We start from the raw sequence: 13,667 nt of genomic DNA, 5'->3' as shown, positions 1-13,667 counted from the left end.
ACGGAGCCAAATCAAACCTTTTAGATGCATAAATGAACTTTTTATCAATCAATATTTGTCCATATAAACAAAGAAATTATAAAAAGGATAGTGATTCGTTATATGCTTGTCCACCAAACGGTCTCTCCCATCGAGATCCGTCCAATGTATCTTCAAATACTTTCATTGACACCCTAAAATCCAAAACAAAGCATTTTGATCTCCTTATTTTGAACAACAACATGGTAGTATGACAACTGTCTACAAATAAAATTATCTATGATTCTGCAGTGCCTTCTGCACAGTTAACTTGCACAGTTAACTTCAACTGGCATATATGATGCTAGAGATGATGAGTGCCGTCAAGCAACAGAACGTGTCTATCAATTCTTTAAACAAGTGTAAATAGAGTGGTATCGATTGTCATATTAACACTTTTGTGTAAAAGTAGCCAAAAATCTTGAGACAGAGAATAAATCAGACGAAGAAAGACAACTCACTTTCGTTATATACAGGGTCTCTTTATATTCATAAATATCTGCGTACAGCGAACGCATGATTCTTCCCCGCCCACACAGACAACCATTACGGCCGTGTTTGCTTGTGTTACCAGTGTTTAGTAACGAAGCAGTCACTCAGTCGTTTACCCACTTTTTGGCCTCCAAAATTAAATGATAATAGCTATTGTAATTTCTTCTTTGTCGCCTCCTCTTTGCCCCTGCCAGTAGCCTCATCTTTCTTCATGTCCTTCGAGTCTTTTCCGATACCGTCCCCCTTAGCGTCCTTTCCATCTTTCGACTCATCCCGTTTTGGCGATGTAACCTTTTCACCCTCTTTCTCAGCGTCCCGGTTTGTAATCTTGTTGTTAATAAGATTGTGTAGTGCGATGACGGATCGAACCTAAGAAAACAAGAGCAAACAAGATTAAATTAAATTTACAGTCATAAGAATATTATTCTCACAAACGCTGGAGGGCCTTGTGGTTACTTCTAAGAGAGTTGCACCTATACACCTATTTAATTAAGCATAAATTCGTAAAAAGGCATAAAACTTATTTATTGTATGGGTTTAACAATAATGCGAATTTATTTCACTTAAATATCGCTAGCAGCTAAATCCTAACCTATAATAAATATACTTGAATAATTTACTATTGATAGAATATGCACCTATGATATCTGGGTGGGAAAGTAAACTTTTGCAGCATGGCTGTTCACGCGTCTTGCGCGAACTTGATACATACCATAGAGGCGAGGTAGACGACGAGCATCTGGTCGTTAGTTTTGACATACAGGCTTTTAACGAACTCATTTGTCGACACGTCAGGCAGTAGGTTAAAAATGTCCTGAAGCTGGTAAATAATCGTGTGGTTTACGGGCAACTGACCGGATACTACATGGTCGAGATACGAACGAATGTCGTCAATCTGTTGATGTAAACCTTTCAAACCCATCAATTGGCTAGTAATGCGTTGACTGAGGGTACCAACTGTTGTGTCCTTGATATCTCTGAGAAGATGTTCTACCCCAACTTCTTCGGCCTCTTCGGCACCGATCTCGCTCGGCACATGCTCAAACGTCTTCGAGGTCGGCGTTCCATCCTGAAACGAGAAGCGCAGAATGTTTCTTAGGGTAGATACATAAGGGGACACATATATTTGTAGAAACACACACTAAGGTTCAGTAATAAGCATTTGAAGACCATCGTTCGTGAACGAATCTATGTAGCATTTAATTCATAATAACAAATGACGCATATAAGACGCAAAGAGACGAAAAAAAAAAGCATAAATAGACGATGACAATTTGTGACATTGTCAGGAAACACAGTCACTGGAAGTTCAGTGGCGAATTGAGTAGGTTTTAAACTGGGCTAACTCACATCATGGACTTCTTCGACGGAGATGTACGCCTCGGTCGGCAATCCGAGATCTTTTGGTTTCGCTCCAATGATAACTAACACTGATAATGGGCAGTAGCGGCGTACCAGTTCGTTGATCGCCACATCATTCTGATGCAGTTTTGGTCCCGTGTGATACCACCCAACAATACGTTCGCGAGCGTTCACCTTTTTAAACATGGCGAACATGTTTTCGAGGTAGTCGTGATCGAGGAACCATACTGATTTGTCGCGTTCATCCTCATCAAAGGGAACTGAGTTAAATTATAGAAAAATGAAGACAGTATATAATGACTTTAGCATAACAGATTAGTTCAAATGGGTTAACATGTCTATCCAATCCAAATTATTTTTATTGATTGCAAAATGTAATAACACTAGTCCACAAGTTTTTCAATATTTTTATCAAGAAACTTATGTGAAGTTTCCTTTGCCAGACCAATGAAACGGCATGGTAACAATATGCCACGGTAATCATTTTGAGCTAACGATGGCCGCATGTTCATTTTTATCATGGTGAGGTACTCAAGAATACGCGTCTTAACCACTCAGCGGATGTGTTAAAATATTATAATGCGATCATTTTACAGCAAGTTAGCATTGGCAGCGTAGAAAATAGTAGAAAACGTGAATAGACAATCTCCGGCAATTTGAAATTAACTGCAAGCACAAAAAGTAAGAACGTTTGGTATTGATAATAATAGAGATTATATATATCTTATATAAACATCTTATATAGATCTGAATTCATTTATACCGGCAAAGCTGTTTGAAATATCGAGGATTCCCTTTTCTTTCAGCGAGCCAAGGAGAACTCCGACCACTCTCTTCTGATTTCCAATCTTGCCCATGCGATTAAAGTGATCTACGACCGACAAAAGAACCAATGGGTGGACGATTACTTTTGATACTAGCAGCTCATGAGTAGCCGGCTGACAAACACAGGCAACAATATAAATGACAAAAAGACTCAGTTAGTCAGGTTGAGTATCGCGGCTAAGCGTCTTTTAGGCGCACTAGCCTCAATATTTCATTATACATTCATTAAGGTTATATTCTTTTCATCATACGCACATAACCTAGTCAATAATGCCCAATCTTATAAAGACAAACAGTCTTTAGAGGATCTGCAGTATATTCTGAACCGTTGTTATTCTGCGCCACATAACAATCGTTCTCCGAAACATTATCCTTAATGGTTTAGCATTAAATTGAGGCAACATTAAATTACACGAATTAACATTACAAAAGGTAACATTAAAATTACATTTGTTATAATTGCATATTTGCATTATTTTGTTTTTACCAATTTATTTATTTATAGTTTTATAATATTTGTTGCCTCTTAAACATATTCATTAAACAAATAAGCCACATATAGTTATAAGCCGTCGTTAATGTTTCCTTTCTTGATCTATACGGATAAAATGAATTTTTAACATCGGTAAAATTTGAGCAATTAACGAATTCATGTTTGAAGCACATGTACTATAAGAATCAAGTTCGACAATAATCAAATTCAATAACTCGATTATATAAGTATGTAATGTATCGAAGGCGTTCATGTAGATATTGCCATGGCTGCTTAGTTCAATACAAATCATTCGTCGACTAGCGGATTTGATTAGTTAAAGGAGAGTGATGCTTTTTTGGACAAATAAATTATCTTTTTTATTATACATATACACAGTGAGATGACGCCTTTGCCGGTAAGACCAACAGCATCCGCTATTTGGTAAAAACTAAATGAATTAGTAAAATAATAATTAATCATTAAATTAATTAATAAAAATATTGAAGCGTTTTGGCATTAAATACTACATCATTTGTAATTGAGCCTTGATAAAACAGTACATAGGTAAAAATAAACAATTTACTGGCGGAAATCTAGACGTTAATAAATGTGTGACTATTTAATTACAACGTAGCACTACTAACACGGCTTTTCACTAGAATCTAAACATCAATGAAACAATGTGACTAATTTTATATTTATATTTTACTTAATACATTTTGTCTGACAACAATCTATATAGATCTTACTGCAAATTGTGGTTTAAGCAGAGGAAAGGTAAAACTGTCATAGATCATCAAATGCACAACACATCGTTAGCAAAATACGAATAAGATAGCTTTTGTTCCACATAAGACCAGATGGCTAACACAAGTTTAAAACAATCAGGGCTGTAAGTTTCGAACGAATAGAAAATCCGTTTCAGCTATCTATTTAGCAACCCATGAGTAACTATACTGCGATTCTGCCGGTCCGAACAAAATCCTTGTTACTGTTAAAGACTAAATTTTTCACTCGATCAGTGTTTAAATTTAACTGTAGCTCAATGCGTATGTTGCATTATACTACACGATCCCAACGCACATGTTTTAAAAATGAGAAAAAGTTATCTAATTTATGCAAAAAAAAACTCAGAAAAATCATTGATGTCAAAAACAGTTTAAAGTATACATTCCGACCACGGTTGGTGTTCGCAAACATGTTTATTGAACCTTAGTAGGTTTTAATAGGATAAACGACTCTTCCGGAATGAGAACATCAGACAGCCACCAACACACTGAACGTGTGTGATTGAAATGAACTTAAGCAATAGCATTGTAGGACCTAAAGTTTCAGTCGTAGTTACGTTTCCTCACCTTCGGAAGATTTTCCTGAGCGCTCGTAGAGGTTGCGACCGCTGCCATATTTCCAAAGGTTTACAAAACTGTCAAAAATATACACACACACACAACTCTCGTTTTCAGCCGTCGCACACAAAAAACCAAAGCTGCCAGTCACTCCCTGTGCACGGTTAATTACAGAAAAAGACTTGGGATCTCATCAAATGGCAACAAATATTCGGAGCGGGTCCAATCTTGGTCCGCGTCTTAGGTGCGAGTCTGGTAGAAGATGCAAACATTCGGACAACTAAACACAACGTCAGCGTTTCGGGAACGGTATTTTTCCTATATGCGTACTCCTGAAAGAGTATACACATGCGTTTACTAGGTTACATAACTTTAACCCAATAAGTTCTTCCTAGCAGTCATGTCATGATAATGCATATAATATATGTCAGATACTTAGGGAGGAGCCGTCATCTAAATCTGTCTGCCGCTGGTCACCTCCAGTGTTTATTTACTCGGTGGAGCGCTGATCGCCTGCTTCATGTCCACCGCTGCTAAATTTTGCCGGCTCTCTCCGAAACATTCGGAAATCGTGATTGATGAACTCCTTCGCTCCAATAACATTCTTTCTGCCCGCTATTTCATGACAGTGAATTGATGCAATCCCACTTTTTCTTGGCCCTTTCACTGGCTGTCAAATTACCGACGGCCATTCTTCTGCAACGATTTGTCTATAGCGAATACGCGGCGGGACAACTATAGAACGCCAAGGTATAAAAACATGCCTATCGATGCACCTATAAAGTGTTTGTGACGAAATGTGCATAATTATTGATATTTAATGTTTTTCCATGACTGAAAGAAACCAGTGGGATGTTTAAGGTCGCCGTTACTGGATACAAATAAATAGAAAAGTTTATTTGAATTTTTGCACTTGCACGTGACAATATACATGTAGGTAAAACTGCCTATCTGTTGTTAGAAAAGCATCCTATAGAAGATTCGAGTGGAGCGTTTTTCAAATGATGGAAAGAACGCCTTTATATAGAAGCGAGCCTAAGTACATTATTTATAATATTGAAAACTACTTGACTGTAAACATGAAATGCTATACTTTCTGCGGTTGAAGATAAGTTTCAAACACCGACTTCGATCAATACAGTCGCCAGTACTGTCGCAGCATTGGGTCAATGGGTAACTGAAGTTGAAAGTACCGTTTTATATATTTTCTACACTTGACATGGAACAGAGCTTCTTTATCTTAACCGCTTAACATAGCGGCCAATTATATGACCTACAAGTAATTAATTTGCTGGCCCTTTTTTTTGCAATGAGCTGCTGTTTTCTGGTCGTAGCTTAAGACTGCTGTTGAGGAACAGTGTAAGCTCTTCGAAACCCTCGGTGGCGGGAATTCACTTAATTGCATTTGTCTAATGTGCGCTTGGTTCGATGTCTGTTATTTCTTGCGGAATTCAGATGACCACTGCCGCGGGTCAGTACGACGTCAAATTGTCCAGTTCCCTGTTTGCCTTCCATCGCCAAACGCATCCTCCGACCGGGGTGGAGTACTCCGTATACTGTCAGTTCTACGGGCCCCACGAGAAGAATCTGGTCATTGCTGGTGGGTCCGTCCTCAAGGTACATTTATCTTCATTATTGCTGCGGGTGCTCGCTGCCGTCATCCGCATCATAGTTGTCAATCGAGTGTTTCGTAATAATCTTATTAATAAAAAAAATTAGCTTTTCAGTAGTTATATACGAAGAGACGTGAGGTGCAAGAAACAAAAAGCTGGTATCAGCGTACGGCTTTGAAAAAAGTATGCTTCTGTATTTTTCCTATTTAGGTATATCGCTTGGTGTATGACGGCGTAACGTCGGGCAATGCAAGCTCCTGCAAGAAAAAGGCCGTCGATAAAAGCTTTACGGAATCTCTGGCTAAATTGGAACATCTACAAACGTTTAACTGCTTTGGAGTCGTGGCAGGCATGGAGCGTATTAAGTTGTCACAGAACAGGGATTCGCTTCTGCTGGTATTTCGTGAATCAAAAGTCAGTCTCGTTGAATACGACCCCTTCAATCACGAACTGAAAACGCTAGCGTTGCGTAGCCTTGAAAAGGACGAGTACAAAGTGCGTAACTTTAACAAGTGAAAATATTCACCATATATATAGCTTCTACCGTCAGACATGTTTTGAACTTTTTAGCAAGCAGGATGCTTATATATGGTTACAAGTCAGTAGATGTTCATCTCGTTGATTTTATAGAATCTATGGTTCTTTTCCTTTCTTTTTAGGATGGCTTTGAGCAGATGGTGAGTGTTCCTCTCATCAAAGTGGATCCGTTAAATCGGTGCGCTGCGGTGCTCGTATATGGTAAACAGCTCGCGATTATACCCTTTGTCAAACGAGACTCAGGGTTAGCTGATCTTGCCGATGTCCCTCCGTCCTTAGGCAGGCAAGGGTCCCAGTTGGGACACGGCGGCCAGTCTAACACCAACATCAGTGGTCAGCTTGATTTTTACACCATTCGACTTCGTGAACTAGATGAAGAAAAAGGTGTAAACAATGTGCACGATATGGCTTTTCTTGATGGATATTATGAGCCCACACTGTTGCTGCTCTACGAGCCCGTTGCCACCTGGGCAGGGTAAGTAATCGGAGCTATGCTACCTAATCATGTTCTTGAAGCAGAATGCCCAACACTTATCATCAGTAACATTCTAAGCAGAGTAGATGTTTCGTTTCTTAAACGCGTCATAGTTATGCTACAGATCTTTCAGCAAAAAGATCTGTCGTTCATGCTATTTCTTTATGGTCTATCTTGTGTCACAGGCGCGTTGCTATTCGACAGGACACTTGCGCAATTATGGCGCTATCTCTCAACGTTTACCAGCGCGTCCATCCGCCGGTATGGTCCTACTGCAATTTACCTTACAACTCGTTCAAGGTACTCCCTGTTCCCAAACCAATTGGGGGCGTCCTAATCGTATCAGTGAACGCCCTTCTCTATCTCAACCAGTCTGTGCCGCCATACGGCGTGTCGTTGAATTCGTTTACGGAAGTTAGCACAGCATTTCCGCTAAAACAACAACCTGGAATTCGTATCGTATTAGATGCCTGCCGCTGTGAGTTTCTCGCCGATGACCGCATTGTTTTTAGTCTCAAGAACGGTGACATATTTGTGCTTACCTTATTTACCGATGGCATGAGGTCGATTTGTAAATTCATCTTCAATCAGGCAGCTTCTTCCGTGCTCACCACGTGCCTCACATTGTGTGAACCGGGTTACTTGTTTCTTGGTTCGAGGTTAGGCAATTCGTTGCTTCTCAGGTACACTGAAACCGATAAAGTCGAGGGAGAGGAGCCCGAAAGAGATGAACCTGAGACCTCGAAGGTGGAGATTAGTGAGAGTAGTAACGGTGACGGAGAACAGGGCAATGCACCCGCTTCTGACGGAATGACTGAGGATGGCGTCGCTGAAGAAAGCAGAGGCCGGATGAATCCTACAGAAGATGAGCACAGAGATCGTACGGCGCCAGTCATTGAGAACAGTAATAGTGATAAAGCTAATGAGAACGCACGTAATAACGAAGACTATGATGACGAACCGGCTGCAAAGAAGCAAAAAATTGGTTCAGACAATATTGACGAATGGGCTGCATCGAACGTCGACTTTATTGAAGACGCATTTGAACTCAAAGTGTATGGCCAGAGCAGTGATGAGCCTCAAAACACGAAGCTTTACAAATTCGAAATGGCGGATGCCCTTCAGAATATTGGACCGATCATCCGTATGGCAATGGGTGAGCCTGCCTTCCAGAGTGGGCTCTCGAATAAAACAGATACCGATGTGGAGATTGCTACCGTCTCAGGTCATGGCCGAAATGGTGCTCTCTGCGTCCTCCAAAGGACAATAAAGCCGCAGGTAATTACGACCTTCGAGTTGCCTGGCTGCGCCGATCTTTGGACAGTTTGTAGTTCAACCACACGGTCAGCGGACTCAGATGAGGGTGCACATCAATTTCTCATCTTGTCAAGAAGCGATTCTACAATGGTAAGCTAACGCCATCCAAAGTGCTCCTCATTATTATTATCCTCGATATTATTATTACTTAATTTGCTCTGTTAATAATGAGTTAAGAAAATGACAGAGGCTATATTTGATTTCATCTATGCATGATCAGCTAGTTTTTGGTTGTATTTTTAGTGAATCAAATGTAAGTTGTGAAAATAAAAATGGTAAATCCTTATATCGGCATGAAATAACATTGCCATGTCATCCTTTGAATAGATTCTCCAAACAGGCCAAGAAATCAACGAACTTGATCATAGCGGATTCTGCACACAGTCTCCGACAATATTCGCTGGCAATCTAGCGGATGGCCGATATGTGATACAGGTGTGCCCTGGAAGTGTGCGGCTCCTCGAAGGGACACGTCAATTACAGCAGGTCCCCATTGATGTTGGAAGTCCCCTGGTAGCCGCTTCACTCGCGGACCCTCATATACTTGTTATGTCCGCAGATGGACTTGTCATCCACTTGACTCTACGAGGAGATGATTCTCGGGGGTAAAAATAACCATTTCCTTAATAATATTGTATTTAGTTATATTTGGCGAAAATTTTTCAGTCGAAATTCAGCGAAAATTTCAAAGGTCAGTCAGGAGCTTTATCTAAATTATGCGTTCTTTAAACAAGCTGCATTCCTACAACTACCTGTGTATTTTTTTAACTGTTCTGTTGCCGTAAATTTGGCTTCAAGATTGATGTATTTATGGCTTAGTATCCTTTTTATTGGTTCCAACTTTCACATAAACGCAGTTGTGTTTCTTTCCAGTTGAATGATCATCGTTTTTCGGTATTTGTGTCCTCTTTAAATTATTGTTCTAGGTACAAGCTATCTGTGTTGAAACCTCAGTTTCCTGGTGCCAAATCAAAGATTACGGCTCACTGTATTTACAAGGACATTTCTGGGTTATTCGTCACAAAAAATCTGAAATTGGAAGACATGCACAAGCCAAAGAAAAATTCACGGAACAAGGTGAAGGTTGCGGAGGAGAAAAAGGTCGAAACAAGTGCCGACTTCGGCGACGAGGATGAACTTCTTTATGGAAGCTCTGTTGACATCAAAGACCTTGTAGCTGGAGGCTTAAGTGGGGCACATATCGTTCCATCTGCTCAAGGGAAAGACGAGCTAGGGGATGACGAAGCTGAAGAGAACATCCGAACGATAACGCCCGCTGATCCGACGTATTGGGTTTTCCTAGCTAGGGAAAATGGGGCCTTAGAAATATACTCACTACCCGATTATAAGCTCTGTTACTTTGTCAAAAACTTCCCGCTAGCGAACAAAGTCCTCCAGAATGCGTCGCTGCTAGGTCAGGCAACTTCAACTGTTGCCGACGTTCAGCTTCCGAAAGTCATGGAAATTTTCATGTGCGCATTAGGTATGCACAGTTCGCGGCCGTTGTTGTTTGCTCGCATTGACTCTGACCTGCACATTTATGAAGTATATCCGTTCTACGAAAAGCAAAAGGAAGGCCATTTGAAGATCCAATTTCGTCGCTTACCTCATGCTGTAAATATGGAACCTCGTCGGGTGTACAAACAAAAAGAGAATGATCCAACATTGACGCTCCGCTGGATTAGACCTTTTCACGACGTTAGCGGCTATAATGGAGTATTTGTGTGTGGAAGACGGCCCTATTGGGTTTTCATGACAGCTAGGGGGGAGCTGCGAGCTCATCCAATGTTAGGTGACGGGCGAATCTATTCGTTCGCGACGTTCCACAACGTAAACTGTTCAAAAGGGTTCCTGTTCTTTAACAAGTACGGCGAACTGCGCATTTGTACTTTACCTACACATCTGTCGTACGATGCACCCTGGCCGACACGTAAAGTTCCATTAAAATGTACACCGCATTTCATTAACTATCACGTCGACTCAAGAACGTACTGTGTCGTGACAAGTACTCAAAAGAAGGCTACGACGCTTCCGAGATTGGCAGGTGAAGATAAAGAATTTGAACCAATTATACGTGAAGGCGGTCGCTTCATAGCCCCGACAGTAGATCGCTTCACGCTCGAGCTGTGGTCGCCCGTGTCGTGGGAAAGTATTCCAAAAACACGAATGGACATGGATGAATGGGAGAAAGTGATGTGTGTGAAAAATGTTATGATTGCGTCAGAAGGCACGACAAGCGGCGAGAAAGGTCTTCTTGCCGTGGGTACCATCTATAATTACGGTGAGGATTGCACTGCAAAAGGACGAATCATACTCCTTGATATCATTGAGGTTGTGCCTGAACCGGGACAACCGCTCACCCGTAGTAAAGTTAAGACGATACTCTCGAAATCACAAAACGCACCAGTTACGGCGTTGTGCTCTGTTAAAGGTCACCTTATGGCTGCCGTAGGTCAGAAGCTATTTCTATTTCAACTCAAGGACAACGACCTTGTCGGAATGGCTTTTCTTGACACTCAAGTGTACATTCTGACCGCCATCTCACTCAAGAGCTTCATTCTCATTGGTGACGTGTACAAGAGCATCACGTTGTTGCGCTACCAGGAAGAATCGAAGACATTTGCCGTTGTCTCTAAGGACACCAAGCCACTGCAAGTATATGCAGTCGAGTACCTCATCGACAGCTCTCAAATGGCTTTCCTGGTAAGCGATTCATTGAGTAACTTAATGGTGTATATGTACCAGCCAGAAAATCGCGAAACACTTGGTGGGCAGCGATTGGTGCGTAGAGGAGATTTCAATATTGGCTCTAGGGTGAACTCGATGTTTCGGATCCGATGTCGGTTAGCCGATATTCCTCGAAGCGAAAGAAGACTGCTGAGCATGGTGGAGACGCGGCATGTCACTGTTTATGGTTCGTAAATTATATAGATTTTCCTAATAGCACGTTGTACGCTCAGGCGAAACATATGCCATTACAAGAAGCATTCAGATAGGAATTGGCCCAGAAACGGCTGAATGTGTTTATGCTACGAGCAACTAGTAGATCTGTTAGAAAGTGGAAAATATCTACTTTTGTCTTTGTACAAGAGGCTTATGTTAAATATTGCCTATATAACAACCACAGTATATATAACTTTGCTCCAGATGCTTATAGCTATATCGAAATATTTAACAGGAAAACGTTACTTTGTAATGGACTTTGAATGAAAGCGGTCATTGGTAATACTAAATAGAGTAAGTGCTGATTTGACTGATAATCTTTGTTTCTTTTGAATTTCGTTCCTTCTTCAGCATCCCTCGATGGTTCCCTTGGCTACCTGTTACCGATTGCAGAGAAGACATATAGACGTTTATTAATGTTACAGAATGTTCTCAACTCGTATGCAAGTCACGTAGCCGGCCTCAATCCAAGAGGTTTCCGTCTTATGCAAAGTGAATTCAAGGAATTAACGAATCCACAGAAGAATGTGATTGATGGCGATCTAATCAACGACTTTATGGTTTGTAATTATACTACATAATGTAAACGTCAGATAGGCTCCAATTATGCGCTTGAACCCAAACTAAACGAAAGCAGAGGTCCATATATATATCACTTAGAAGGCAAACGGCATTCGGTTTGGTTCACTAAAGTATTAGAGATCTGGTTTGATATTCATTGTTTCTAGTTGCTGGTATTTTGATTATAATAATTCGTCTCATTATTTTTCCTACTTCAGGACTTGAATTTCAACGAGAAGGCAGAAGTCGCACGGAAAATAGGTACTACAGTTCACCAAATCCAACTTGACCTTGCGGAAATCGAAGGACTTACGTGTCACTTTTAGGCATCATTATTCATCGCCATCGTAAACAACCAGTATTCGAAGAGAATTTTCGTCTGTCGAATGCAATGTATGATTTTCCTAATGTACAGTGGTCATTTTGTCGGGTCGGCGAAGGAATGACCAAGATCCCATCTGTATATATCTTCGTAAATAAATTTCGCATGTGTATATACATATATATACATGTTTGATTACTGATTTAATTCGTACTTACTTATCAAGTATTACAGAATAGCGAAGTTACTGTACGGTCATTTCAAGATGGCCTCATATGGAATGTAAAGTCATCATTGAATAAAAATCGTCCCTCAATATACAACCTATTCACTAAGCACTATTACTGAACCTCGTTTGTAACCAGCTAGAGGACGTCTTTCACTCACTGAGCTGGTCGACAGCGAACTATTTACTTATCGCAGAAACAAGTAAATCAAACAGAATGTAACTGACTGGGCTATCAAAACATGAATGCACAAAATGACTTCGTATAAGGCCAACGCTTGCCTGTTCTGCAAGCTCATACCTGCTATATACGTACATGTCTTTTTCATCAGGCATTCTATGACGGGTATAATTTTTGCTTGCTTAATGTTTAATATATATCGATTGTTCCATCTTATAGAACCAGCATAACGTCTGCTGCATAAATCAAACACACGGAGTATCGTTCAAAGCTGACCATTTATTTTTATTCTATAATAGATTTTATTTACTATGTTTTGAAGTATCATTTAAGCTATATACACATTGAAGTTATCACTTCCTATTCGTTAAAAAATTGTCCTTGCTGCTAAGTGCTGCCAGCATTTTTGACATGAAATCCACCTTATTTTTCTGCACCATAACAGATAATTATTGAAAAAGAGAACCTTATGCTTCTTGACTGATATGACTCGTTGGTCGCTTTTAGCAATAATTGTTAGTTCTGCAGTAGGTTTACCTAGCCAGTTTGAATGTCGAAAAATCAATCTAGGCTGTTAGGTGTTATACTTAAAAAGCTGTTTCGTATCATTACCTTTCCACCAGGAGAATCCGTTTTAGCTTGATAGCCTTAAAAGTTGAATAGAACCGGATAAAACAGCGGTGTTCAAACTTCACGGTATCACTGGCGTTGTATTTAGAAAAGTTTAATAGTACCGGTTTGTCAAAGGCCTGCAGGACTCTCAACACAGTTCTGAAAATACAGGTTTTCTAGAAACAGAGCACTACTGATAGAATTATTTTCAAATTGGTCCCCAAGAACAGCTGCGGATGGAGGCTAGACTACAACAGAACGATTAAACCTTGACGCCCTTCAAATTCCTTCGCGGGGTGACTGACCCCAAATGTTCTAAGCAAGACACTGCTTCGCGTGGAAAAATACGCTAAACTTATAAT

At 40.4% G+C, this 13,667-nt stretch overlaps 2 protein-coding genes across 2 annotated transcripts; one reads left to right on the top strand and one right to left on the bottom strand.

Moving 5' to 3' along the window:
• Positions 1 to 479: 479 nt before the first annotated feature.
• On the bottom strand, positions 480 to 4,805 carry Rpn8 (regulatory particle non-ATPase 8). The gene is made up of 5 exons (XM_022851664.2): positions 4,528 to 4,805; positions 2,636 to 2,810; positions 1,861 to 2,132; positions 1,223 to 1,579; positions 480 to 879 (listed from the first exon to the last, which is right to left on the bottom strand). The coding sequence occupies exons 1-5, from the start codon at positions 4,573 to 4,575 to the stop codon at positions 661 to 663; spliced, it is 1,071 nt and encodes a 356-aa protein (XP_022707399.1). The 5' UTR covers positions 4,576 to 4,805; the 3' UTR covers positions 480 to 660.
• A 233-nt stretch (positions 4,806 to 5,038) lies between these two features.
• Positions 5,039 to 12,488, top strand: Cpsf160 (cleavage and polyadenylation specificity factor subunit 1). Its single transcript, XM_022851660.2, has 9 exons — positions 5,039 to 5,268; positions 5,974 to 6,135; positions 6,342 to 6,626; positions 6,791 to 7,143; positions 7,329 to 8,550; positions 8,788 to 9,065; positions 9,387 to 11,374; positions 11,755 to 11,963; positions 12,183 to 12,488. The coding sequence occupies exons 2-9, from the start codon at positions 5,974 to 5,976 to the stop codon at positions 12,288 to 12,290; spliced, it is 4,605 nt and encodes a 1,534-aa protein (XP_022707395.1). The 5' UTR covers positions 5,039 to 5,268; the 3' UTR covers positions 12,291 to 12,488.
• Positions 12,489 to 13,667: the final 1,179 nt, after the last annotated feature.

The sequence above is a fragment of the Varroa jacobsoni genome, unplaced genomic scaffold, assembly GCF_002532875.2.
Source record: "Varroa jacobsoni isolate VJ856 unplaced genomic scaffold, vjacob_1.0 contig00340, whole genome shotgun sequence".
Lineage (NCBI taxonomy): Eukaryota > Metazoa > Arthropoda > Arachnida > Mesostigmata > Varroidae > Varroa > Varroa jacobsoni.
This window is presented reverse-complemented; position numbering and strand designations above follow the sequence as displayed.